The sequence below is a fragment of the Setaria italica genome, chromosome III (genome assembly GCF_000263155.2).
Source record: "Setaria italica strain Yugu1 chromosome III, Setaria_italica_v2.0, whole genome shotgun sequence".
NCBI classification, from domain to species: domain Eukaryota; kingdom Viridiplantae; phylum Streptophyta; class Magnoliopsida; order Poales; family Poaceae; genus Setaria; species Setaria italica.
The window spans coordinates 20,860,967-20,884,737 of record NC_028452.1 but is presented as its reverse complement, the minus strand read 5'-3'; the positions used below and the strand labels follow the sequence as shown (position 1 = coordinate 20,884,737).

At 49.1% G+C, this 23,771-nt stretch overlaps 2 protein-coding genes and 1 pseudogene across 2 annotated transcripts; all 3 read left to right on the top strand.

Moving 5' to 3' along the window:
- Nucleotides 1–9,094: 9,094 nt before the first annotated feature.
- Nucleotides 9,095–10,541, top strand: LOC101781983 (probable carboxylesterase 17). The gene has a single exon (XM_004962043.3). It carries the CDS (start codon nt 9,222–9,224, stop codon nt 10,317–10,319), a length of 1,098 nt encoding a protein of 365 aa, XP_004962100.1. The 5' UTR covers nt 9,095–9,221; the 3' UTR covers nt 10,320–10,541.
- Nucleotides 10,542–13,841: 3,300 nt separating this feature from the next.
- On the top strand, nt 13,842–15,382 carry LOC101781573 (annotated as a pseudogene).
- Nucleotides 15,383–18,502: 3,120 nt separating this feature from the next.
- Nucleotides 18,503–21,718, top strand: LOC101781178 (protein NRT1/ PTR FAMILY 3.1). Its single transcript, XM_004962041.4, has 3 exons — nt 18,503–18,905; nt 19,020–19,860; nt 20,088–21,718. The coding sequence occupies exons 1-3, from the start codon at nt 18,818–18,820 to the stop codon at nt 20,992–20,994; spliced, it is 1,836 nt and encodes a 611-aa protein (XP_004962098.1). The 5' UTR covers nt 18,503–18,817; the 3' UTR covers nt 20,995–21,718.
- The last annotated feature ends 2,053 nt before the right edge of the window (nt 21,719–23,771 follow it).

Here is a 23,771-nt window from a genome sequence, read left to right as displayed (position 1 = left end):
AGCAAAGAAGGAGAAGGACATCATAGTAACTGAGGCAATGGAACATGAAGCAGGACAGCAATCACTACAGCTGCAGCAACAGTTGACACAGGCCACGGCCAAGGCAGAAGGGAGAGGAAGCTTCACCATGGGAGGCTGCTCGCCATAGCCAGTAATCAATGGCCATGGCCTTCCCCCACGTCAAGGTACAACATGAATGGGCAAGAATGATAGGTTCCCACCACCCGGCTCACCAAGGGACAATGCAAGGACATCCAACCTCATCGACGACCACGGGTTTCAGGTCGTCAAACCACCATACTGGTGGCGCAAGCTGGATAGATTTTCAAGACAGGAACATCCATTCCACCAACCGGATGAAGCAGAACAGAGGAAGAAGAGATACAGGGAATTGGTCAGAGGAAAATGCCTCAATTGCTTTGCTACATGTCACAGAGTGGTAGACTGCAGAAATAGCACTAGGTGTTGGAGATGCTCAGGGAAAGGGCACACAGCAAGGGAGTATCAGAGGAGGAGGAGCAACCATAAAACCAACCTAGAGTCATGGCAGAACACTGCAATCTCCCCTCCTCCATCACCACCTCCCCACCCCATATCGCCCACACCTCCCCCTACCACAGCAGCCGACCACCCCCCAGCCTCACCATCCCCACCTTTCCACACCGTCTCACCTCCACCACTGTCCACCAGAAGTACAAGCCGCTCTTACTTGCAGGCCACCGACGACCATGGCAACCTACCCAGTCGACTCACGAGTGCAACTAGAGCTAGCAGCCTGTGCGATATCAGCAACCGGAGCCATCAAGTGCAAGAGGGAGACCCTGATTGGCAAGACAGCAGTTTGTTGGCTCAACGGCAACAGCCACGACACTGCATACCACCACGTCGTCGACGCCTTGGACAAGAAGCTTCAAATCAGCCGCCACGATGTCAAGGTCGTCAAGCACTTCCTCGAGCAGTACATCATCTTCTTCGCCGACAGCCGCGCCTACCACTGCACTGTCCAGCGTCGGGAGGTCCCGCACAGGGGCCGTATCTTCAACTTCGAGCCATGGACTGAGAGATGCAGAGCAACAGAGAGCATGCTGGAGTTCCGCGTACGGCTCCACATCGAGGGACTGCCGGTGCACGCTTGGTTGGAGGAGACCCTCGCCAAGATTGTCCCCAACTGTGCCATCCATTACATCGAAAGCCACTCATGCCGCTAGGACTGCACATGCACCTACGATCTGTGGGCGTGGTGCGCCAACCCAAGCAAAATCCCCAATAAGGTACTGCTGACGGTTTCTAACCCTGACAAGGAGCAAGACTTGGGCGACAACCAGCACATCCCACCGAGAGGTTACAAAGGCGGCTACAACTACAAGCTCCACGTCCACCTCAATGTCGTAGAAGACCTCTCCTTCAACGGAGGCCTTGGCGGAGAAGGGAACAGGAAGCCACGACACGAGTTCCTTTTGGAACTATGGTGCACCGGACTCCCTGGGTGAGAGACGACGCGGGCAGGACCACGACGACTGCTACGGCCACAAGTATCGTCCCCGCAAGGACAACCACGACGACCACAACAACAACTTCCATCGCGGGCAGCGGCGCCAGCGGAGCCAATCTTCCTGGGGAAAGATGACAAGGTGCAGAGGAGCGACTGAGGATTGCTACAGCACCAATAGGCGCAGGAGCGGCAACAGGGGCCCTTCTGGCAGAAACTAGCCTCTGTTCCCCCTCCTGAACACACTAACGCACCAAAGCAAAGAAAGCGGCCTACTTGGAGGAAGAAGTGCAGCGGCGAGAAAGTCACATTCGCCACCTCGCTTGTCCAAACCATGGGCAAATCAGCCACTCCCTAGGAAACCAGTAACGTTTTCTTTCCCAACTCTACCTCGTTGCAAAGTGATGAATGGGTGGACCCAATGCTTGATGAAAGTTGCACCATCCACTCTTATGTTGGCCAACCTTCAAAGGAGCGCCTAATCCTGGAAATGTTGGCAGCAGCACTAGGCTGGTCAACAACACCAACGCCGGCAGAGAGGGAAGGACCAGAAGGGGAGCTAGCAGAGGAGGAAGGGCACACCAGCTGCACCAACCAGGTTGTCCCTGAACCTATTTTTACACTCTGTTCCCTGAGAGCGTGAGCAACACACAAGCACACACTCCAGCAACGACGCACACCCTTACAGAAGCTGCTTCACAAACAGAGGGCACCACTCATGTAGTCGCACAATCAAACACAAACACCAGACCTCCATCAGCTGCTGCGCTACAACCAGAGGATCCCCCTCCATCAGCTGCTGCGCTACAACCAGAGGATCCCCCGGCAACACCCAGAAACCCCACCCTGCAACCCAACATAAATAACCAAGACACAGGTCCTGAACTGGATGACTTCACCACTTTCATGGAATTTATCTCATGCGAACCAGCTGCTCCCCTACTGCACACCCCACCCAACAAAAACCCAAATCCACCGGTTGATGTGCATCACTCACCAACCACAAACCAAAGAAGGAGCACATGCATAGCAACTAAAGAAAAGCTAAATCCTGGGAGAGACACCATCCAAATAGCCCAACAAGTTCTTATCAGTAAATTGGGAGAGTTGTCGCCTAGTGAACGGAACAAAACTATTTCTGATGCTAACAAGATTGCAAAACACCTTCCACAACCACTGAATGACAAGAAGATGGAGGCCATTAGGACATTGGTGGAGCATGGAAACCAGCCCAAGCGCACAAAGAGAAACAAGGTGGCTCCCAGCCTAGCTGCCACAACACAGGCGCAGGAGGCCTAAGTCCTGCACCAAGCCGCTGCAGGTGTGAGTCTTTGAGGGGTTAGTAGTCGTATCAGTTAGCAAATGTTAGGAGTGTTTTTACCTTCTCTGTCATGGACTGAAAGTTGTAATGGCCCAGCAAGCTGGACCCGAGTATTCAGATGGGCGTGGCCCAATAGGGCTGCAAGTTCAAGCCCAACTACCAAGGGCAGTTTTTGTAATTGGCCGGCCCACCCCACCAAACTCTCTAGTTCTTTTGTACGCACCGTGCAGCAAGAGTCTCCAACAATGTCAAGTTGCATTTTCATGCCAAATGTCGCAAAAAACTGCAACATCTTATGTTGGAATGTTTGAGGCCTTAACACAAAGACGAGTAGAGCAACGGTCAGAAGCGTAGTTCTCTCATCGGGAGCGAAAATTGTCTACCTTTAGGAAACTAAAATCAACCATTGGAATTCTCGTCTTATCTCTGAAACATTGGGGCCCAAATTTACGGCTAACTTCACGGCCCTGCCTGCGGCAGGAACGAGGCGAGGCATTTTGATCACTACAGCTAAACAACATCTTGCTATCCAAAACGCCTACACAACAGCGCACACATTGTCTTGTTATGAAAGACAACAATAAAGCTTGGACCTTAACAGGAGTCTATGGCCCACAGAGAGAACAGGATGACCTGGCCTTCCTAAATGAGTTGAAGAGTCTGAAGGACCAGTCACACCCAGAATGGCTAGTGATAGGGGATTTCAATTTAATTTAGAGGACAGAGGATAAAAGCAACAACAAACTAAATAGGCACCTTATGAACAGCTTTAGGCAAGCTCTAGATGAGACTCAGATGATGGAGATTGACCTACGGGGAAGGCGTTACACATGGAGCAATGAGCAACAAAACCCAACGTTTACAAGGATTGACAGATTCTTTGGCACACCGAAATGGCACCTCCTTTTCCCCAATGTAGACCTGCAAGCGCTGGCCACCAAAGTCTCAGATCACTGTCCGCTCATCTTAACTAGTGACACCGAAAAATAAAACTATGCGGGCTTCCATTTTGAATCTTATTGGGTAACCATGCCGGGGTTTATGACAACTGTAGAGGAAACTTGGAACCAACCAGTTAGTACGCAAGATGCCATATTGCACCTCCATGTGAAACTTATCAGAATGGCGAAAGCACTGAAATTATGGAGAAGATAAAACCTAGGAAATGTGGCACTACGACTAGCCATTGCAAATGAAACGCTAGCTTTCCTAGACGCAGCACAAGAACAAAGAACACTCACGACCGAGGAACTGGAGTTCCGAAAATATCTGAAGGCTAAATCAGTGGGCTTAGCAGCGGTCCAACACGCGCGAGCGCGACAACACTCCCGGTTGACATGGATACGTCAAGGGGATGCTTGCACAAAGCTTTTCATGCTACATGCAAATAGTAGAAAATGAAAGTTCCACATCCCTACACTGACTGCAGCGCAAGGACAAACTAGCGACCACCAACAGAAGGAGGAAATAATATACAAGCACTTTGTGGAGCTATTGGGCACGCCACAAAACCGAGTACAAGGTCTAAATTGGAGCCACCTGGGGTACTAGGCCCAAGATCTATTGGACCTGGAAAGTCCGTTTGAGCAGGATGAGGTCAAACGAGTAGTCATGAACATGCCGGCCGAGAAAGCGTCGGGACCCGATGGATTCATAGGATTATTCTACAAGAAATGCTGGCACATAATAAGAGCAGACCTCACTGACGCACTACAGGCATTCCACTCTTTACGAATGCGCCATCTAGTAGTGATAAACATGGCCAACATCATCCTAATGCCCAAAATAGACAACGCGGTGAGGATTGCTGACTTCAGGCCCATCAGTCTCATAAACAACCTTGCAAAAATAATCACAAAAATCCTAGCTGACCGGTTGGTGCCAAAATTAAATGACCTCATCTCTAGCTGCCAGAGCACCTTCATCAAAAAAAGATGTATCCACGACAACTTTGTGTATGTTCAGAGTGTAATCAAGGCGCTGCACAAAGCTAACAAGAGCACATTTTTCATTAAATTGGACATCTCAAAAGCCTTTGACTCTCTGAGCTGGGTGTTCCTATTAGAGACTTTTCAAGCATTACGCTTTGGTCAGAAATGGAGAGATTGCATATCAACGCTTTTAGCCACTGCATCCTCACGAGTCCTACTCAATGGAAGCCTAGGAAAAAATTCAAGCATGCCAAAGGGGTGAGACAAGGTGACCCCCTGTCCCCAATGCTTTTTATCATCACAATTGACCCACTGCACCAAATCATGGAACTAGCAGCTGCACAGAACATTATCCAACCAATCCTGCCAAGGGCAGCAAAAATGTGCTGCTCTTTGTACGCCGATGATGCTGCAATTTTGCAAATCCCAATAGAACGGAACTTCAAAGAATTAAACAGTTGTTGCAACTATTTGGGGATTGCTCGGGTCTAAGGGTTAACATGACCAAGACGGAAATTTTTCCAATTCGATGCACATCAGAAATTGTAGCCGAAGCGCTAGCAGATTTCCCCGGAAAGGTATCCTCGTCCCTAGGAAAGTACTTGGGCCTCCCTTTACATACACGTACCCTTAGAAGAGTAGACTTTCAACCACTCTTAGATAAAATTGGAGGACGCCTACCAGGATGGAAGGGGAAAATGCTATCCCTTGCAGGGAGAGAGACGCTAGTCAAAAGTGTATTAACTTCGCAACCAATCTATCACCTCACTGTCTTCCTGGTTCAAAAGTGGCTGATCAAACAAATAGACCGTATAAGAAGGAGCTTCCTATGGAAGGGTGAAGAACCAGAAAAAGTCAGCAGCGGACACTGCGATTATGATGGTGTTGGTTCCAGAAAAAGTTAACTGGCCAACTACATGCATGCCGAAAAAATTAGGGGGGTTAGGCATCCTTGACATTGAGCGACTAGCAAGGGCCCTGCGATTACGATGGTGTTGGTTCTAGTGGAAGAATGAAGAGAGACCATGGACAGGGATGGAGATCCCATGCAGAAAAAGTGACAGGGACCTTTTCAATGCATCAACAATCGTCACGATAGGGAATGGCAAGAAGGCTCTCTTCTGGCACTTCTCCTAGGTAAATGGGACAGCACCAAAAAACATGGCACCGCTGCTCTTCAAAAAGGCGAGACGTAAAAACTGCACAGTACACAAAGCACTCCAAGATAACTACTGGCTAGACCAAATCACCCACTAATGACAGGAGACACAGAGCACTCCAAGATAACTACTGGCTAGACCAAATCACCCACTAATGACAGGAGACGAGATCAGAGAATACACAAGCCTTTGGGAGGAAATCCACATGCAACAAATATCTCAAGAAAGGGAAGATGGCATCAAATGGTGTTGGACAGAAAATGGTGAATACTCAACAAAAAGCGCATACCTCATCCAGTTCCAAGGACAGACGAAGAAAATCAACGTCATCCCAATATGGAAGGCCAAAACAGAACCTAAGTGCAGGATCTTTTCTTGGATACTACTACACAGAAGAATCCTAACAGCAGATAATCTAGCAAAGGGAAACTGGCCGAACGATCCGATTTGCAAGCTATGCAATGCGGCTCCGGAAACGTCAACACACCTATGCAAGGACTGCACATATACCACCGCAGTATGGAACTGTCTGGCCGCATGGTTCGGGCTACACCACCTACCGACAGCAAACGAGACATCATCTGTATATAATTGGTGGAAACAAAGTCGGAGGCACATAGCAAGACAAAATAGATCACAGTTCGACGGCCTAGTCGTATACTCTGGTGGAACGTATGGAAAGAAAGAAATCAAAGAACTTTCAACCAAGAGAGCAAATCCTACGAAGATGTGGCATACCTAATCAAGGAAGAAGTGGAGCAATACTAGTGCGCGACACAAAACATCAGACAGAACTTACAACACGAAGTCTAATTTTCCTCTCTTTTTCTACGCTAGTCGAGATCTCAGGGCCCCTTTGTTTGGGTTTTTTTTTTCCTTTTGTCCTTTCCTAGTTGTGCGCTCCAGAGTTGGTTTTTCTAAGTCGTGAGTTGTAAGTTGTTTTTTATCTTTTTTTATTTTTCTCTCTCTTTTAATAAAAATTCAGCAAATCTCTTGCCGTCCGTTAAAAAAAATATTCTAACAGAAATAGTGATCTATGTTAAAAAAGATAAATAATCTTTTGCGATGGGAGTAAAATCCATAATATGAATAGAGATTTTCCTTAGGTGCGGCAAAAATCCGCAGCATGGTAATTTTTTTATGGTTTAGTTTGTAGTAAACTTTCTTCTTGTGCCAAACTTGACTACAAAATTTACTATGACAAAATATGTACCGGCCTAACAAGTTGAACTATTTTGGTATTTCGGTGTTCAAAATGTACCAAAGTGCCTTATAAGTTCGATGGCTCCACACAAAGAGCAACTAACAAGAAACTTACTAGCTTCTCCATACAAAGACCAGACCACAAGAAACTTACTAGCTTAGTTCACACTTTCATTTTGCTAACCAATAACCAATAACAGCAACTACCGCCAACAAAATGGTAAACTGAAGAACCATCTCCAGTTTACATTTGAGCCTTTACCATCATTGAAGGATATATTCTAAAAATAGCACTTGAAAAAAGAAAATATAATAATTAAAATAAAAGGACAAATGAGAAATAAATTATAGACTAATCGATGCTTGTTATAGTTGCATTACACCCCAAAAATTCTTTTTATATGGCGTATTAGGATTTTTAAAAAAGATCGAACTTCATACAAGTCTATAATATGTATTTTTATTTTTTTTCTATCTTTTCATACAACATGTATTTATAGTAATTGATTCTGGTGAGACTGATGTTCAAAGTATACTCACAAGACTTTGTTCAGATCCTTGGATGAATCCACCCATTCGCGTGCTATCCCCCAAATACTCCCCAGCGAGTGAGAAGCCCAGTGAGTGACTGAATGAGGGTCCATAGCCCAATTAACGACAGTGCTGCACTCTGCACATGACCAACTTCACATCATTGTCCATCAGTCAGGTCAAGGAATAAGCTATTCCCTCGCTGCACTCTGCCCTCTGCACATGACCAACTTAACAAGTCAATTAGTCAGATAACGCGCTCACTACGGAAAAGAGGATGTTTGCCGGGGCACTCGGCACAGCCTCGAAAACACTCGATAAAAGCTTTGCCAAGTGTAACACTCGGCAACCAACACTCAGCATCAATTTTAACGGCAAACTTTAAATATAGCAAATGGATCGAGAAATATACCAAATTTTAACATATAGTACCACATGTTGTACATGGAGAGTAGAAAAAGTTTGGAGGGCAGGAGGTGAAAAAACTATTATTTTTCCGAGTGCCTTGTAGGAACACTCAGTAAACCTATGACGTTGCCGAGTGTTTCTATAAGACACTCAGCAAACAAGTGCTAACGGTCCATACGCCATCTGACGGCCGTCGCACGTGGCGGTCACGTGGTGGCGTTTTGTCGAGTGTCCATTATTTGCCGAGTGTCGAGTTGCTGTTTGCCGAGTGTTTTATTTCCTACACTCGGCAAATATATTTTTTGCCGAGTGCAATTTATATGCCGAGTGTTTTTATCTCAGCACTCGGTAAAGACATTGTTTACTGAGTACTCGAGGGAATGCACTCGGCAAATATAAAAACACTCGGTAAATATAAAAACACTTGGCAAATTTGAGGTTTCCAACCCTCGGTAAATTTGAGGTTTCCAACCCTCAGTAAATTTGAGGTTTCCAGCAGTAGCTCGATTATTGCCCGATTAGCGAGCGTTCCTCTTCTTTGCTAGGAAATATTCTTTGCTAGGAAATAGCTTATCCCTTGACCTGACTGACTCGAGACTAGCTACCCTCTCTAGTCCTCTAGTCCTCGGCTCCTCGCTGGGTCAGGAGCCCGAGTTCACGCTCCAAAGCCACTAGCTTCCCCACGTGTTCGATCGGAAGTTGCGGCACGAGATGACGGACTCCCAGTCTGGTTTCGTTCCTTCACACACAGGTCCACACGGCACACGAATTTCCCTAGCCTTTACCTGCTACCCCGTCGTCTCGCGCCTCGGCACTCCGACGTCGCCATCCGGAGTTCTGCTCCGGAAATCCCCCTCCAATCACTCTGAAACTTCCGCTCAGGTAGATCGGTCTCGAGCAAGATATTTCATTTGTACACCTGGCTGCATGGGAACCCGAATCATTCATTTTTAATCAACGGTGAGATGAATCGTGAGTTTTGCATCTTGCCCCGTCTCCCGGCCCCTCCCGGTCCCGAGTGCTAGCTCGCGCGCTGCCTATAAAGCCTCAGCTCCCGGCGTCCCTCTGTGCAAGCCAACCATCACCACCGCGCGCGTCGTGCCGTTCTCACACAACACCCCCGAGAACTTAGCCGGCCTGCCCCAGTGCACGTCGCACCACCTGCAGCGGCGAAGGAAATGGCCCCTGCCAATTGCCAGCAGCAGCAGCAGGCGCCGCCGCAGCAGGTGCGAGCGGTGGATGGCCGCAAGGTGGTGGACGAGGTGTCCGGCTGGCTGCGCGTGTTCGACGACGGCAGCGTCGACCGCACCTGGACCGGCCCGCCCGAGGCCCTCCCGCTGATGGAGCCCGTGGCTCCGTACGCCGCGCCCCGCGACGGGCACACGCTGCACGACCTCCCCGGGGAGCCCAACCTGCGCGTGTACCTCCCGGAGGTGGCCAAGGGCTCCGAGGACGGCGGCGGCGCTCGCCGCCTGCCCGTCATCCTGCAGCTCCACGGCGGCGGCTTCTGCATCTCCCACCCGTCCTGGCTCATGTACCACCACTTCTACGCGCGCCTCGCGTGCGTGGTGCCCGCCGTAGTGGTCGCCGTCGAGCTCCCGCTCGCGCCCGAGCGGCGCATGCCCGCGCACATCGACGCGGGCGTCGCCGCGCTACGCAGGCTCCGCTCCATCGTGCTGTCCGAGGACGGCAGCGCCCTCGACGACCCGGCGGCCGCGCTCCTCCGCGAGGCGGCCGACGTGTCCCGGGTGTTCCTCATCGGGGACAGCTCCGGCGGCAACCTCGTCCACCTCGTCGCCGCCGAGGTGGGCCGGGGCGACGCGGCCGACTGGGCGCCCCTCCGTGTCACCGGCGGCATCCCGATCCACCCCGGGTTCGTGCGCGCCGCGCGGAGCCGGTCGGAGCTGGAGGCGAAGGCGGACTCGGTGTTCTTCACGCTGGACATGCTGGACAAATTCCTCGCCTACGCGCTGCCGGAGGGCGCGACCAAGGACCACCCGTTCACGTGCCCCATGGGCTCGCAGGCGCCGCCGCTGGAGTCCGTGCCGCTGCCGCCGCTGCTGGTGTCCGTGGCCGAGAACGACCTCATCCGCGACACCAACCTCGAGTACTGCGACGCGCTGCGCGCCGCCGGCAAGGAGGTGGAGGTGCTCATCAACCGAGGCATGAGCCACTCCTTCTACCTCAACAAGTACGCCGTCGACATGGACCCCGTCACCGGGGAGCGGGCGCGGGAGCTCATCGACGCCATCAAGAGCTTCATCTCCCGCCACTGAAGTGCAAGACGAACAAGCTATATTCCGCACGTGTCCATATTGCTCGTCTATTTGTGATGTTCGCGCCATTCCACCGCTCAGGTGTCAGCTGTTAGGTCGACGTCGACATACTACGTGTTGCTTTATTTCGGCTTGGATGTGATGTCCACTTAAATAATGATTTGCAGTAAACACCTAAAATCATTAATTGGAGTAAACACTTAAATAATGATTTGCAGTAAACACCTACTTATATTTTAAAAAATCTAGTGAAATTGTAGAGCCAATCAATTATTAATTAAATTAAAGAAACCCTACAATCAATTGACTCGTATGGATGCTCAATTGATCAACTATTAATTAATTTATTTCTTGTTTTTATTTATTTCCTAAATATAGAGGCAATCAGTTACATATTGTCCAATTTATGCATGTTTTTAACCCAAAAAGAAATTAAATCCATCTAATATGATACGTCAAACTGCACATGTTTGTTCACAAACACAGGCCATTCCCAGTAAATAGATTGCATCGTGAGAACAGCTCAAACATCACATGTATTTTCACAAAAATGGAAAGGTAAGTTATTGTTTGCTAAAAATGCTGCAAATAAAACAAAATCAAAAGGAAAATAATCAGTAACATATTCTTTCATACTCCTCCATCCCAAATTACAAATCATTTTAGCTTTTCTAAATACACACCATATATATATTTATTTATATCAAGATACATAGCAAAAGTGATGTATCTAGAAAAGCCAAAACGAATAGTAATTTGGGGCGGAAGGAGTATCTAGTCCATGTTAACGTAACATAATTCACAAATCGAATTTCCAATATAGAGCAAAAGGGCCTCAAGCAAGTGAGGAGCCAGTCGGTCATTTAACAGCTTCGTTATACATCCCATTCACAAGGCATGCTCTATATAATACAAGCAAACAACATACTACTATTAAAATAGTCATTTTCTGATCTTAAAAATTTCATCGTCGATAACATTAACATGGCAATTACTATTGTACATTCTGCCATGGCTCCAGGATCCCATTTCCGTTCTAACTGCACATAGTAGGTAGAACAGCTCAATTGTCTTAAAGATTCACGAGCATCAGGTGACAAGATTAGGATCGATTATGCAGGAGCATACTACTGACCGACATGCTTCCCATTCACAAATGCATAGATCTCATGGCCCGTTGTGTTCACGTACATCATGTAACTTCCCTCTCCCTTGTGCTCGAGGCTGTAATTTATCAGAAATGTTGCCTCACTTGGTCAAGTGAAAATAAATTCTGGTGAGATTTAAACTGAAACTAATTTTTTTTAGTAGTGTCCTATACTACAGGACAAGATACTCAACACATACACATTGTCCTATTGAATTGCTATGTTGGAACTAAAATCCAGAGACAGTTCACAAAATTGGCTCAACCCTTTACAATTGGTACTTTTCTAGGTAAAAGCATGAAAAACCGAATCAACTGTATTGAGCTAGATTATTTGCGATCACAACAGACAACGTGATGTAAATGCATGTAGGCACTACATACCCTCTCCCTCCTGTTCAGATTTGCTTCCTTGCCTTATACATGGATTCTTTTGTAAAGAGTTGTCTGTGTCTGATTGTAAACTATCATTAAGACACCTAAAATTTGCATAGCTTGCATTCAGACAGGATTGATATAAGATTCACATAAAAAATAGGCCAAAATTGTATTGTTAATACCTTAAAACCATTTCTGTTCCTAGCCTGGAGAGATTTTATATTCATATCGTACTGAACTTTAAAGATCTGAGATTTTGGGGAGCTTCAATCAAAGAAGCAGGACGAGCTCAATCACCTACTGATGTTTTCCCCCATGGAGCAACCTGCACACGACCAGAACGAGCTTCTGCCGATGCCACTCCTACATCATTCGAGTTGCAAAGCTTCATGAACCAGTAAAGATAAACATCGTACACAATTTATATTCCCAACAGCGACACAAATTATTAATTGTAAGCTCTGAGCAGATAGAGTGCAAAACTTTTATCATCTAACCAGACAAACGATCAGACATCGGCTCACTAAGAAACTACAACATTCATCACCCAAAGATCAAAACAAGCACATGCATCTAACCAGACAAACAATCAGACATTGGCTCACTAACAGGAACAGCATTCATCACCCAAAAATCAAAACAAGCACATCGCTCAATTGAATTTGATGCACATTGACCTGCTACTGCTAGCCCTATGATCGAACTCCTCTCCAAGCATAGTCAAGACAACGGCAACACATACCTCTGATGCACACTTCTCCACAATTCATAGCATCGATGCCTCACCACTCGTCAGTCACCACTCACCACAGCGCTGCCAACAACTGCATTGGCGGATGAGAGCGTGCATGGCGTCAGCATTGGTGCATGGCAGTGTGCGCGGAGGAAGCCACCCGAGAGGATCGATGATAGGACGAAAAATGAGAGATTAGTGGAAGGAAGGCGGATAGCAGGCGGTGAGACTGGGATGGATGTCACTGCTGCTCGTGCCGCGAGATGAAGGTGGAGGAGCTTACCGCGAGGAGGGGCGGCATGCCGGCGTGGTCTGGCGGTGGCGATAGACGAAAGAGATTGGAGGGAACGGGGCTGCGCCGCCAAGGGAGCCACGGCTGCTTCCGCCGCAGTTGGAGATGGGATAGGATCGGAGGGGACGAGGAGGATATGAGATCGGGAAGGTGGATCAGTAGGCGGCGCTCATTCGTGGACGGAAAGGAGAGGAATCAGGGGGCTGGCGCCCGGCGCTCGTGCAAGGAAAGGAATGGTGTGCCGACGTGATTGATGGGGGCGGGTAGGATGGGCGGGAGCAACTTCAAAAGGCTGCTAATCTTAATTTTAATATTTTTAGGAGAAAAGGAGAAAAAACGAACTCCAACAGTCTATCTAAATCTTCCCTAATTTTTTAGCGACGCTAAAAAACAGCCTGCCACCGCGTATATTTTAGCGTTGGCGTTTCTCCCCAAATCCTAATCCCACACGCCCGCGCGTCTCTTCTGATGGGTCCAATACGATGACGTGGCCTGTTTTGAAATATTGGGGGCAATTTATTAGCGATTTGCTGTAGATTGATATGTTTTTGGGGGAAATCTTTTTTAGAAAAACCCCCAATACATAATTTTGGGAAAGAATTTTTTAGGTACTCTTGGAGTTGATCACGGCCGTGGTGAAAAAACACGGTGAATTGGCAGAATCATTTTCCTTCCTCCATTTTTTCCGTCTCCTCCCTCCACTGTCAAACTTTTTGAGGAATTTGGCTGGTCTTTAACGAGGGTAGGGGGTGTAAGTCTTGGTGGGAAGTGTTTTCAATTGTTTTCCATGTACAGATAGATAAGAACCAGCAGTTGAGGGTTAGTGGCATGACACAAAGATGAATCCGTTAGTGGGCTGTGTATATAATCGTTTGTGAGTGATATGGGCTTCTCCTGGGCTGTTTCTTCGACGTCATAGCAGCCCCCTCCCTTCTCCGTCCGTACTCCGTTCCCCCCCGGGACCGACCGGATTCCGGATCCTACAGTTCGGCAGTTCCCCACAGCCGAATGGTCTCCGTTCTCACCGCGGCACCCGTAGAATGTTACGGCCAGCATCCTCCCTCATCTAGCTGCTGCCTCCTCCCCTTCTGCGATCAAACTCCTCCATCAGTGACGAACCCACCCGAATCGACTCGTCTTCAGTGACGAACCCAGTCTCTGTTCGAGTGGTGGCTCCAATCCAATGTCAGATCCATCCGGGAGCCCCGATTGGTCAAGCCTCCCGAGGGACCTCCTCATCGCCGTCCTGAGCCGCCTGGACGCCCCTTCCGCCCTCGCGTACGCCGGCGTCTGCGCGGCGTGGCGTGCCGCTGTGGCCGCCGCCGCCGGCGTCCCGCTCGCCCGCACCCCTTGTCTCTTCTCCTGGGAGCCGGACGACACCCATATGTGTGGGGGCCCCACGAGCGCCACGCTGCGCTGCCTCCTCGGCGCGGGGAACGCCTCCTTCCCCACCGCGCCCTTCCCCGGCGGCCGCTCCCTCCGCTGCTGCGGCGCCTCCCACGGCTGGATCGTCGCCTCCGACGAGCGCTCCAACCTCGTGCTCTACAACCCTTTCGCCCGGCCGTCGGCAGCGGCCAACTTCATCCCGCTCCCTCCGGTCACCGACTTCGAGTGCGTCCTCCCCGGCTACGGCAGCGACGACGGCGGCGTCGTGGCATACGTCCACGACGAGTACTCCGGCTTCGATGCCGAGTCCTTCGGCAGCTGCTTCTACCAGAAGGCCATCTTATCCAGCGCGCCGTCATCGACCGGCACAGGCGGTGCCGCCTACACCGCCGCTATTATCCACTGCCACAGGCGCTCTCTGTCCTTCGCCAAGGCAGGTGACAGTGAATGGCGGCAAGCCTCGACCATGGGCGAGGAGAACGTCTACGAAGTCACCCGCGACATCTTCGAAGGCGGGCAGCACTTCACAGCAAAATTTCACCAATACGATGAGTACTCTGATATCATCCACCATGATGGCAGAGTCTACACGGTGACAGTGCATGGAGTGGTCGAATGTTGGGACCTCTCAGGGCCAAATGTTGAGGTGATAGGAACACTAGGCTGTGTTGCCGATGATGTCAAGCTGCTTTCCAGGCACCTGGTGTCAACACCCTGGGGAGACCTGCTGCAAGTCAGGGCAACGATGGCACGGAATTTGGACAAGTACCCCCAGGCGTAAGGATTCAGATTGGCAAGATTATTCCTCATGGGCACAGAATGGTGGAGCTACGGCCAGCAAAAGCGCTGCAAGGACATGTGGTTTTCTTAGGGCTGAACCACTCAGCATGTGTACACCCTGATGAGTTCCCTGGCCTGAGGCCGAATTGTATCTACTTCACTGATGTTTATGCATGGTATCTTTGTCCAAATGCAGTGTGGGTTGTCCCAAACCTGACTAGTGGCTAGTGCCTCCTCTGATGTCTGCATCTATGGGCAAATAAACATCCTACTATCCTGTACATTACTAACCTTTCAAGCATTGGAGGTTGTTGAGTCAATCCAATATGAAGTTTATTTTGGTTTTATTGACAATGACAGTGACTAAGGTGGTGTGATGGTGAACCTTGATCATTTTGGAACTTTTTGTTGTGTGAAAGATTGCTCCTGGATCTGATGTAGAAGCTTGCCTAGGCACAAGGTATGAATTGTAAGAATTGATGCTAAGTTCTTGTATGAAGTCTTTGAATGTCCTATGGCTATATCTTACTATTTTCAGTTTCCCCCGACCAGTAAAGCAAAAAATAAACATCAAATTTCATGATTGCTGCTAACTCTTTATATGGATGGTCCTAAATTTAGGTGTAGCATTGGTTTATAGCAACACAAACCATTACATCAAGCAAATTATATGATTTTTCTGCACCATTAGCTGATAGATAATATTGAAGATCATGATTTGACATTCAGTTAGTGGAAATGCTACAGAACAAGCTACATATTCTTGTGAACTCAGCAAAAATTTTTTTGAATTGCAGCAAATATTACTACAATGAGTAGCAAATACGTCGCATTTCTGTCTAATTTGACAAATTTATTGCACTGATGGGTGAGTCAAGCACTCAGGCTTAGTAGCTCTTGGCTGTTCAACAGCTTACAATTTATACACAATGAGTATTAGTTCATATTCGTTTAGAAAAAAGTTACTAGTTCATATACGTCCTCACAGAGTCACAGTAGTGGGGAAGATGGAAATGAGAAATAGTGACATGTTTTGAAAAGTTAGCTGCATTTGTGGAAGATTGAGTTATTCAGTGGCAAATAGCTGAAGTTAGAGTTACTCGGTGGTATTAGAATTAGCACAAGATCAGACTACTGCTGGTCTGCTACAGACCATGGGTCGACTTAAGCAGATGTAACTTCACAAACTTATTGTATCCCGAGTTCAGAACTTGAGAGTTAGTTTATTAAAACTTGAGAAAGAAAATTTCAGGAAATAGCTAAGTATCGAAATCCTTTACACACCCCTAGATAGAGAACTTGGCTTTCGGTTTCTGATGGAAGCAACCATTGATGTCTTTTCTGTTTCTCATTGCTCCAGTATGATGCCTTCTAGATGTCTTGCTATTTCTCAGAACTTGTTTCGCGGCTGTGGCTGCTTTAGTGCTTTGTTTTAAAAGCCGATGCATTGTGCACAGGCACAGTCGTACAGATGACGTGCCTGGCTGTAACAGTCCTGATAGTTATGCTAATGGACTATGGGACAATCCCTGAAATTCTTAAAAAAATGAAAAGAAATCATTTACACTGAAATATGTTTACTTGTATCCATATTGGTTTGTACCCCCATGCTGATTTGTCTAACTATTCATTTTTCTATTTATCTTGATCATCCATACTCTGCAATTGGTTTCATTGCAGTTTTATTGGAATTTTTTGGGGTGGGTAAAAGGACCATTAAGAATGTAGGTTGTCATTGAAAAGAGTTTTCCTGAATTTAGAAGAGCCTAGTATCAGGGCACGAAGCACCATAGGTTGGCCCATGTGGGGCTATATAATTGTGTGTGGTTTCCAGAGCTAGAGACTGGCAGAGCACAACAGTCAACTAGTTATCCAGTTTCTCCGGTTCCACAATAGGAACTACTTATTACTGTATCTTAGAACTGGATAGTCACTACGCAATTCAACAGTGCGCGTATCCACCCTTTAAATTTCAAGTTCGGATCAAGAAATCTCATTCGCCTGAAGTTGGCTCAGAAATACACGTCTCATCCAACTCGCGTGCAGCTGGCTCCAGGAGCAAGGAAGCAAATCGCCTGGACGCGGGCGGTGAGCCCGTGAACTAGCTGATAACGCTGTGATTGCCCTATCCCACTCCCACGTCTGTGTTGCTAGCGATAGGACTAGCAACAAGATTTCGGCAGAGCGTGGGACACGACGGACCAGAGACGAGCGCTCGCAGCACGATCCACGCCGAGCACACGGACCGCACGGCCGAAACTCCCCGGCGGCGCCCTCTCCACGCTTGGCGCAACAACGCTGCCCTCCTCTTCCTGGCCCTGGCCGGAACCGCAGCACCGTGGGAAAACGCCAGACGAGCCCCGCGCGCCGAATCTGCCACGAGCGAGCGGCCGTGCCGGAAGCGAACAAGCGGGAAGGTCCCGGTGCCCGTCCCGATCTTGCAGCGGCCAAGATCCTATTATATACTTGGCTATGGCAACTGGAAGTCTGGAACTCGAAGACATAGTTTCTTTCAGAAAGATTGATTCTGCATCAGTCAATGTTGTCATACTCCGGCGATTTACCATCTTCTTCTAATCCTTTTGTTCCGTCCTGCTGACAGCGTTAGTAATGTCAGTACATGTGGAAATCTAAGCGCTGCCCTTCCAATCAGTGTGCGCCTACTACGAGCAACTAAGTTTACTCCCATTCTTTCCTTTTCGCAGCATCAGGTTGAGTCGGCAAACCGCACGGCTCAAGTTCAAGGATCTTTCCACGGCAAGTCAGCAACGCTTATTCTAACGGGTTTGTGTTTTGGCATCAGGTTGAAAGAGTGAAGAAGATACTTCCGATTCTGTCCGAAATCGACAAGGACCTATTGGTGCCTCAAGCTGTTCCTTGTTTCAATTATCAGTTTCATGGCCTTGACGCGACCTGCAGAACCATCGATCATTGAAGTTGCTGTACTGTACACAACTTTTGTGCTCGTCCTATCCGGCGGTTTGATTGTTGCCTGTCAGCGCACTGGTGTTGTTTGTTCGGAACAGCGGTCTCGGTGCGGGCTGGTATCCCCAGCCTGCATGCGCTTCGGCTCTGGATAGAATGGCACGAAAAGGTCACGTTACGACTGCAAGATATCTCTGTCCCGGTCCGGCTTGAGGTTCCTGTGGACTGGCAAAAGTTGCCGATCCATCGCATCTTGCACTTGGAAGTGTTCAGCAGGCATGCATGGGCACCGCAGCCGCGCGTAGAGGTGGTACCACAGCCGTGAGCTGTTGTGCTGTGGGCGTCCGCGGCTCACACAGCCTAGCTGCAGCGCCGAACAGCACCGACCGGCCGTCCTGCACCACCAGCCTTCCCGTGAGCCCGTGGCACGGCCCCCACTCCGCGCAGATGCAGACGGCAACTAGCGGCCGCGCGTCCCCCATCTGGCGGCGTACAGTCTGCTTGGTTTTCCCAGCACGGTTGTTGATGGCGCCGCAGCGTTTACGGTTCGGTGCCGGCATTCACTGCCGCGACAGGCCTGAGGTGCTTGCTCAGTGTTGTGGCTGTAAAAACCAGCTTGGTTGTGCGGAGAGGGTTTGATCTTTGATGCATTACTACCACATCTCTAGTTTATATATACCAGGTCGGCGTGTATGTGATGAATATGTGGTTCCATACCAACATACTCACATCACATGCAGTAAGGGGCATGTGAGGGCCATAGCCCACTGTTGCGCGGCCAGTTCTGCTTGAGCACCACACACCTCACTTGGTGAATAGTGAGCATAGCAAGGAGCGAGCTCCCGGCAGGCGCAGCCATGGCTTCCACGGCGGTGGGTAGGAGCGGAGATGGAGAGCAGAGGAAGAAGAAGAAGGGGGGCTTCAGGACCATGCCATTCATACTTGGTGAGTAGGCCAGCAGCATAGTACATGTAACATTTGCCACCTGAGGATCCTGAACAACGATCGTGCAGTTCTTGGCGCGTCGAGATGTTCTAATGGCTTGCTTCTCCGTTGCAGGGAACGACATCTGCGACCGTTTCGCCACGGCCGGCTTCGGCGCCAACATGATCACGTACCTGACGCAGCAGCTGCACCTGCCGCTGGTGGACGCGTCCAACCTGCTCACCAACTTCGGCGGCACGTCCAGCCTCACGCCCATCCTCGGCGCGCTCGCCGCCGACTCCTTCGCCGGCCGCTTCTGGACCATCATCGCCGGCTCCGTCTTCTACCAGCTCGGCATGCTAGGCCTCGTCGTGTCCGCGCTCCTCCCTTCGCTGCGCCCCGCGCCGTGCTCCTCCCCCGCTCCCGGCGCCAACGCGCCGTGCCGCCGCGCCTCCGGGTGGCAGCTCGGCGTGCTGTACCTCTCCCTGCTGTGCACGTCCATCGGCTCCGGCGGGCTCCGGCCCAGCGTCGTGGCATTCGGCACCGACCAGTTCGACCATGAGCCTGAGGTCCAAGAGCAGCAGCACAAGCAGGGCAGCAGCGCCGAGGCCGCCAGGGCAGTGGCGGAGCGGAAGCGGCGCTACTTCAACCTCTACTTCTTCACCATGGGGATCGCTGCGCTGCTGGCGGTCACGGTGGTGGTGTACATCCAGGACAACGTGGGGTGGGGGTGGGGGTTCGGGATCCCGGCCGTCGCAATGTTCGTCTCCATCGTAGTGTTCGTGGTCGGGTACCCGCTGTACGTCCGGCTCAAGCCCGGGGGCAGCCCGTTCACGCGGCTCGCGCAGGTCGCCGCCGCCGCGTTCAAGAAGCGCAAGATCGCCATGCCGGAGGACGCCGGCATACTGTACCAGGATAAGGAGCTCGACGCGCTCATCTCCACCAACGGCAGGCTACTGCATACCAACCAGCTCACGTAAGTCCATTCATTTGAGTTTTGCATCGATGCCTGTGTGCTTGAATGGTACTACTCGTGTCGGCAACTTTTTGTGGCGGTTACATCATCAGTGCAAAGCAGGGCAATGCAACCATAGGTTTTTAAGGAAGAGTGCGAGCTGCTTTAACATTTCTCACTGCTGTGCTAGCTCTTATGGTTTTTATGGAAGCTCTCGCACAAACAATACACTAACGTATTGAATTCAGGTTCTTGGACCGGGCAGCAATAGTGACGCCGGGCGACATCTCCGACTCCGGGGAGCCGGACCTATGGCGTCTGTCGACGGTGCACCGCGTGGAGGAGCTCAAGTCCATCATCCGCTTGCTGCCCATCTGGTCTGCCGGCATCATGCTCGCCACCGCCGGCTCGCACAACGGCTCCTTCACCATCATGCAGGCGCGCACCATGGACCGCCACGTCACCCGGCGCTTCGAGATCCCGCCGGCGAGCATGTCCATCTTCGGGACCACGGCCATGCTCGTCAGCCTGGCGCTCTACGACCGCGCGTTCGTGCCCCTGGCGCGCCGCGTCACGGGCCTGTCGTCCGGGATCACCTACTTCCAGCGCATGGGCATCGGGCTGGCCATCTCCATCCTCGGCGTCGGCGCGGCCGCGCTCGTCGAGACCAAGCGCCGCGGCGTCGCGGCCGACCATGGGTTCCTGGACGACCCGGCCGCCGTCATCCCGCTCAGCGTGTTCTGGCTGGTGCCGCAGTTCGCCATACACGGCGTCGCCGGCGCCTTCTCGTCGGTGGGGCACATGGAGTTTTTGTACGACCAAGCGCCCGAGAGCATGCGCAGCACGGCCGCCGCGCTCTTCTGGCTCGCCAGCTCCATCGGCCACTACCTTGGCACGGTGCTCGTCACGGCGGTGCAGCGCGCCACGCGGAGCCGAGGCGATTGGCTTCAGGACAACATCAACCGGGGCAGGATCGATAGCTACTATTGGCTCGTCACCTGCCTCATGGTGCTTAACCTTGGCTACTACATCATCTGCTTCCGTTTCTACACCATGAAGCCATTGGAGATGGCAGACGAACAGGATGACCATGACAAGGAGTGTGAGCTCTCCTCTCTCCACAAAAATGGTGCTGGTGCCGGAGGTTTGGTGTAACTTGATTTGCTGTCAATTAACTAGGGTGGACATATAGCTGTTCATATTGATCAGACAGTTGCTTGTCTAAAGCCTAAAGGATTATACAAGTTCTAAAGGAAATGGTATTCATGATCAATCATCTCAGTTAAGGCTTCTCCAGTGGCCGGTGCATGGACCTAGGTGGCATGCTCAAAGCGACTCATCATTACTGGAGAAGTCCGATTCATCGGAGGAGAGAGAAGATCCGATCCATATTTATGTATCGACTCAATAGAGATTAAAAAAACGGCAGCGGAGGAAGACGGAGGAAGGGAGGCGGTGGACGAATGCCAGGCCGTAGGGAAGAGTTGTGCCTTTTTTTTTTTTATCCTTTTCGTGGGATCCACACAACTTTCGGTGCATGAATCGACTCAACCATTTTACTTGCGTGTCTCTGTCTCCCTCCTCGACGAATCGGATCACTACTATGGATGCCCTTATTGATCGTCGGCGAAAAGCAGCCATGTTAATCAAGTAATTATGTGGCCAAGTGTAATGAGACATTCAAACATCAACAGTGTGGATCATCCCGACACGCAGACGTGCAGAGCTAATTTGTTTAGTTCTTTTATGAACTTGAGTTTAGGTGACTACTGACTAGTGTCCCTCTGACATCTGCGTCTGTGACCTCGTTGACATGCTAGTATGCTACTATCTTTACAGTACACAACTCAAGCACTTGATGCTGTGTGAATTTGTCTCAGAGAGCTCCTCTGTCCTGTTCTGGTCTGACCTTTGGAAAGAGCTTGCCCCCTCTTTGGCATACCCAGAACTCTTCTCTTTGGTAATGACAAGTTCATCACAGTCAAAGCAGCTGTAAGCAGAACAACATTCATTCACAACTTCCATCTCCCTCTCTCCACACAAGCACACCAGCAACTTCAAGTTCTACAAGATAGAATTCAAAATTCATCACGGGATGATGGAAATGATCAATGGTCATACATTTATGGTAACACTGCTTATGACGCAACCAAAGCGTACAAGATGATTATTGGGCACAAGGTAGTCCATCCAGCTTTCAGATGGATTTGGAGATCCAAATGCCAAACACAAGGTCTTCTTTTGGCTTCTGATTCAAGATAGGTTAAGCACTAGGGATCCGCTCAGACGCAAAACCATAATCCTTGCTTCATACACACGTGAACTCTGCATCTTACAAAGGCTGGAAATAGTAGCTCATCTTTTTGCCCAGTGTAATTTCACCAAAGCTTGTTGGGCGTCATTGGGGTCTCAGTTCCCACCACAAGACCTCTCTTGCAGATCTTTAATCTCATCAAAGGAAGGTTGGCCGTTCCATTCTTAATGGAGATCATTATTTTGATGTCATGGAGTATTTGGATGACAAGAAATGATTGGCTTTTCAACAATGTTGACCCATCGGTTGGAGCCTGCAAGAGGAAGTTCATGTCTGAATTCTCCTTGTTGTAGCATAGAGCTAAACCAAGCTTGATCCCTACCATGATTGTCTGGCTTCAATCACTCTAATTCTTCTGCAGCTGTGTCTGCTATCTGCTCCTCTTTTTCCATTTCTCGGCTTTGTTCTTTTTTAAGTAGCTGATGTTCTCTTAGTTGCCTTCCCTTCTCCTTTTTCTTGTACTCGTGCTCAACCTTTATTTCTAATATATATTCAGTAGGGGCTTGCCCCTACTGTTCATTCAAAAAATCTGACTCAGTCAAGTTCATTTTGTTTTGTTGACAAAGCACAATGACTAAGGTGATATGGTGCTGAACCTTGATCATACTGGACAGTTTGTTGTGTGCAAGATCACGATTCACGAATGGATCTTACCTGGTGGCAGGTCGCTTAGGCACAAGGTATGTATTGCAAGGATCGATGTTAAGTTATTTTAAGCTGTTGTGATGGGCATGTGTTGTAGAATCTATGATGTCTTTGAATGCCTACAGTTATTTATCAGTTCCTTCTGGAATGGCAAAACCAAGAACTTCATGATGCTAAAATTTTGTATGGGTCTCAATTCAATGAGTAACATTGGTTTTTGAGCAACAAAAATCTTTACAGCAAGCAAAGCATAGGAATTTATACAACATTTTGCAGTTCTGTGATACCACTTAATACTGCACTGCATTATTAGCAATCTTGAATTCTTCACAGAAAACCATTTACTGCTTGTGGTACTGACAGAGCAAATTGCATAAAATGGCTTCCAGGTAACAAAGGTTAAAGAAAATAGAGCTGGGATATGTACATCAAACGTATGAAAGCTACGCAGTTTTGGAGGACAGGTGCAAATTCTTCGCATGGTTTACGGTCAGAGTTTAGCAGTGAACAAGCATGAATGTAGATGGTGGCTGCTTAGCACATCATGCCGGCTTTGTGAAAGATGGTGGCATAGGTTATCCTTTTTTCTGCTTCTTATGCATCATGGTTTGGTGCTTGCAGATTGTGGTGTCATATGCTTCCTACGTTCCAAATTACTATTCATTTTGATTTTACTAGATACATACATTTTATTATGACATAGATATATATTATGTCTAGGTACATAGTAAATGTTACGTACCTAGAAAGTCAAAACGAATAGTAATTTGGGATAAACGAAGTAATTCTCTACACCACACAGATCATGACCATCCCGCCAACTGTTAGAAAGGTGGCTGACGCATAGCGTAATTTCAAGGGTAAATGAAAGAGCTTAAAAGATTTAGTTGTTGCATTCATCTACATATGTTAAAATATTATGTCAGAGAAGAACAAAAGGATCTTTGGAATATCTTGCAGTTCAACAAGTTAC

What these genes read in the sequence shown, in the direction of transcription:
- LOC101781178 (XM_004962041.4), top strand. Translation starts at nt 18,818, where the DNA reads ATGGCTTCCACGGCGGTGGGTAGGAGCGGAGATGGAGAGCAGAGGAAG. An exon ending in GACCATGCCATTCATACTTG is followed by an intron (nt 18,906 to 19,019) that starts GTGAGTAGGCCA and finishes TCTCCGTTGCAG; the next exon opens with GGAACGACATCTGCGACCGT. An exon ending in CTGCATACCAACCAGCTCAC is followed by an intron (nt 19,861 to 20,087) that starts GTAAGTCCATTC and finishes TATTGAATTCAG; the next exon opens with GTTCTTGGACCGGGCAGCAA.
- LOC101781983 (XM_004962043.3), top strand. Translation starts at nt 9,222, where the DNA reads ATGGCCCCTGCCAATTGCCAGCAGCAGCAGCAGGCGCCGCCGCAGCAG.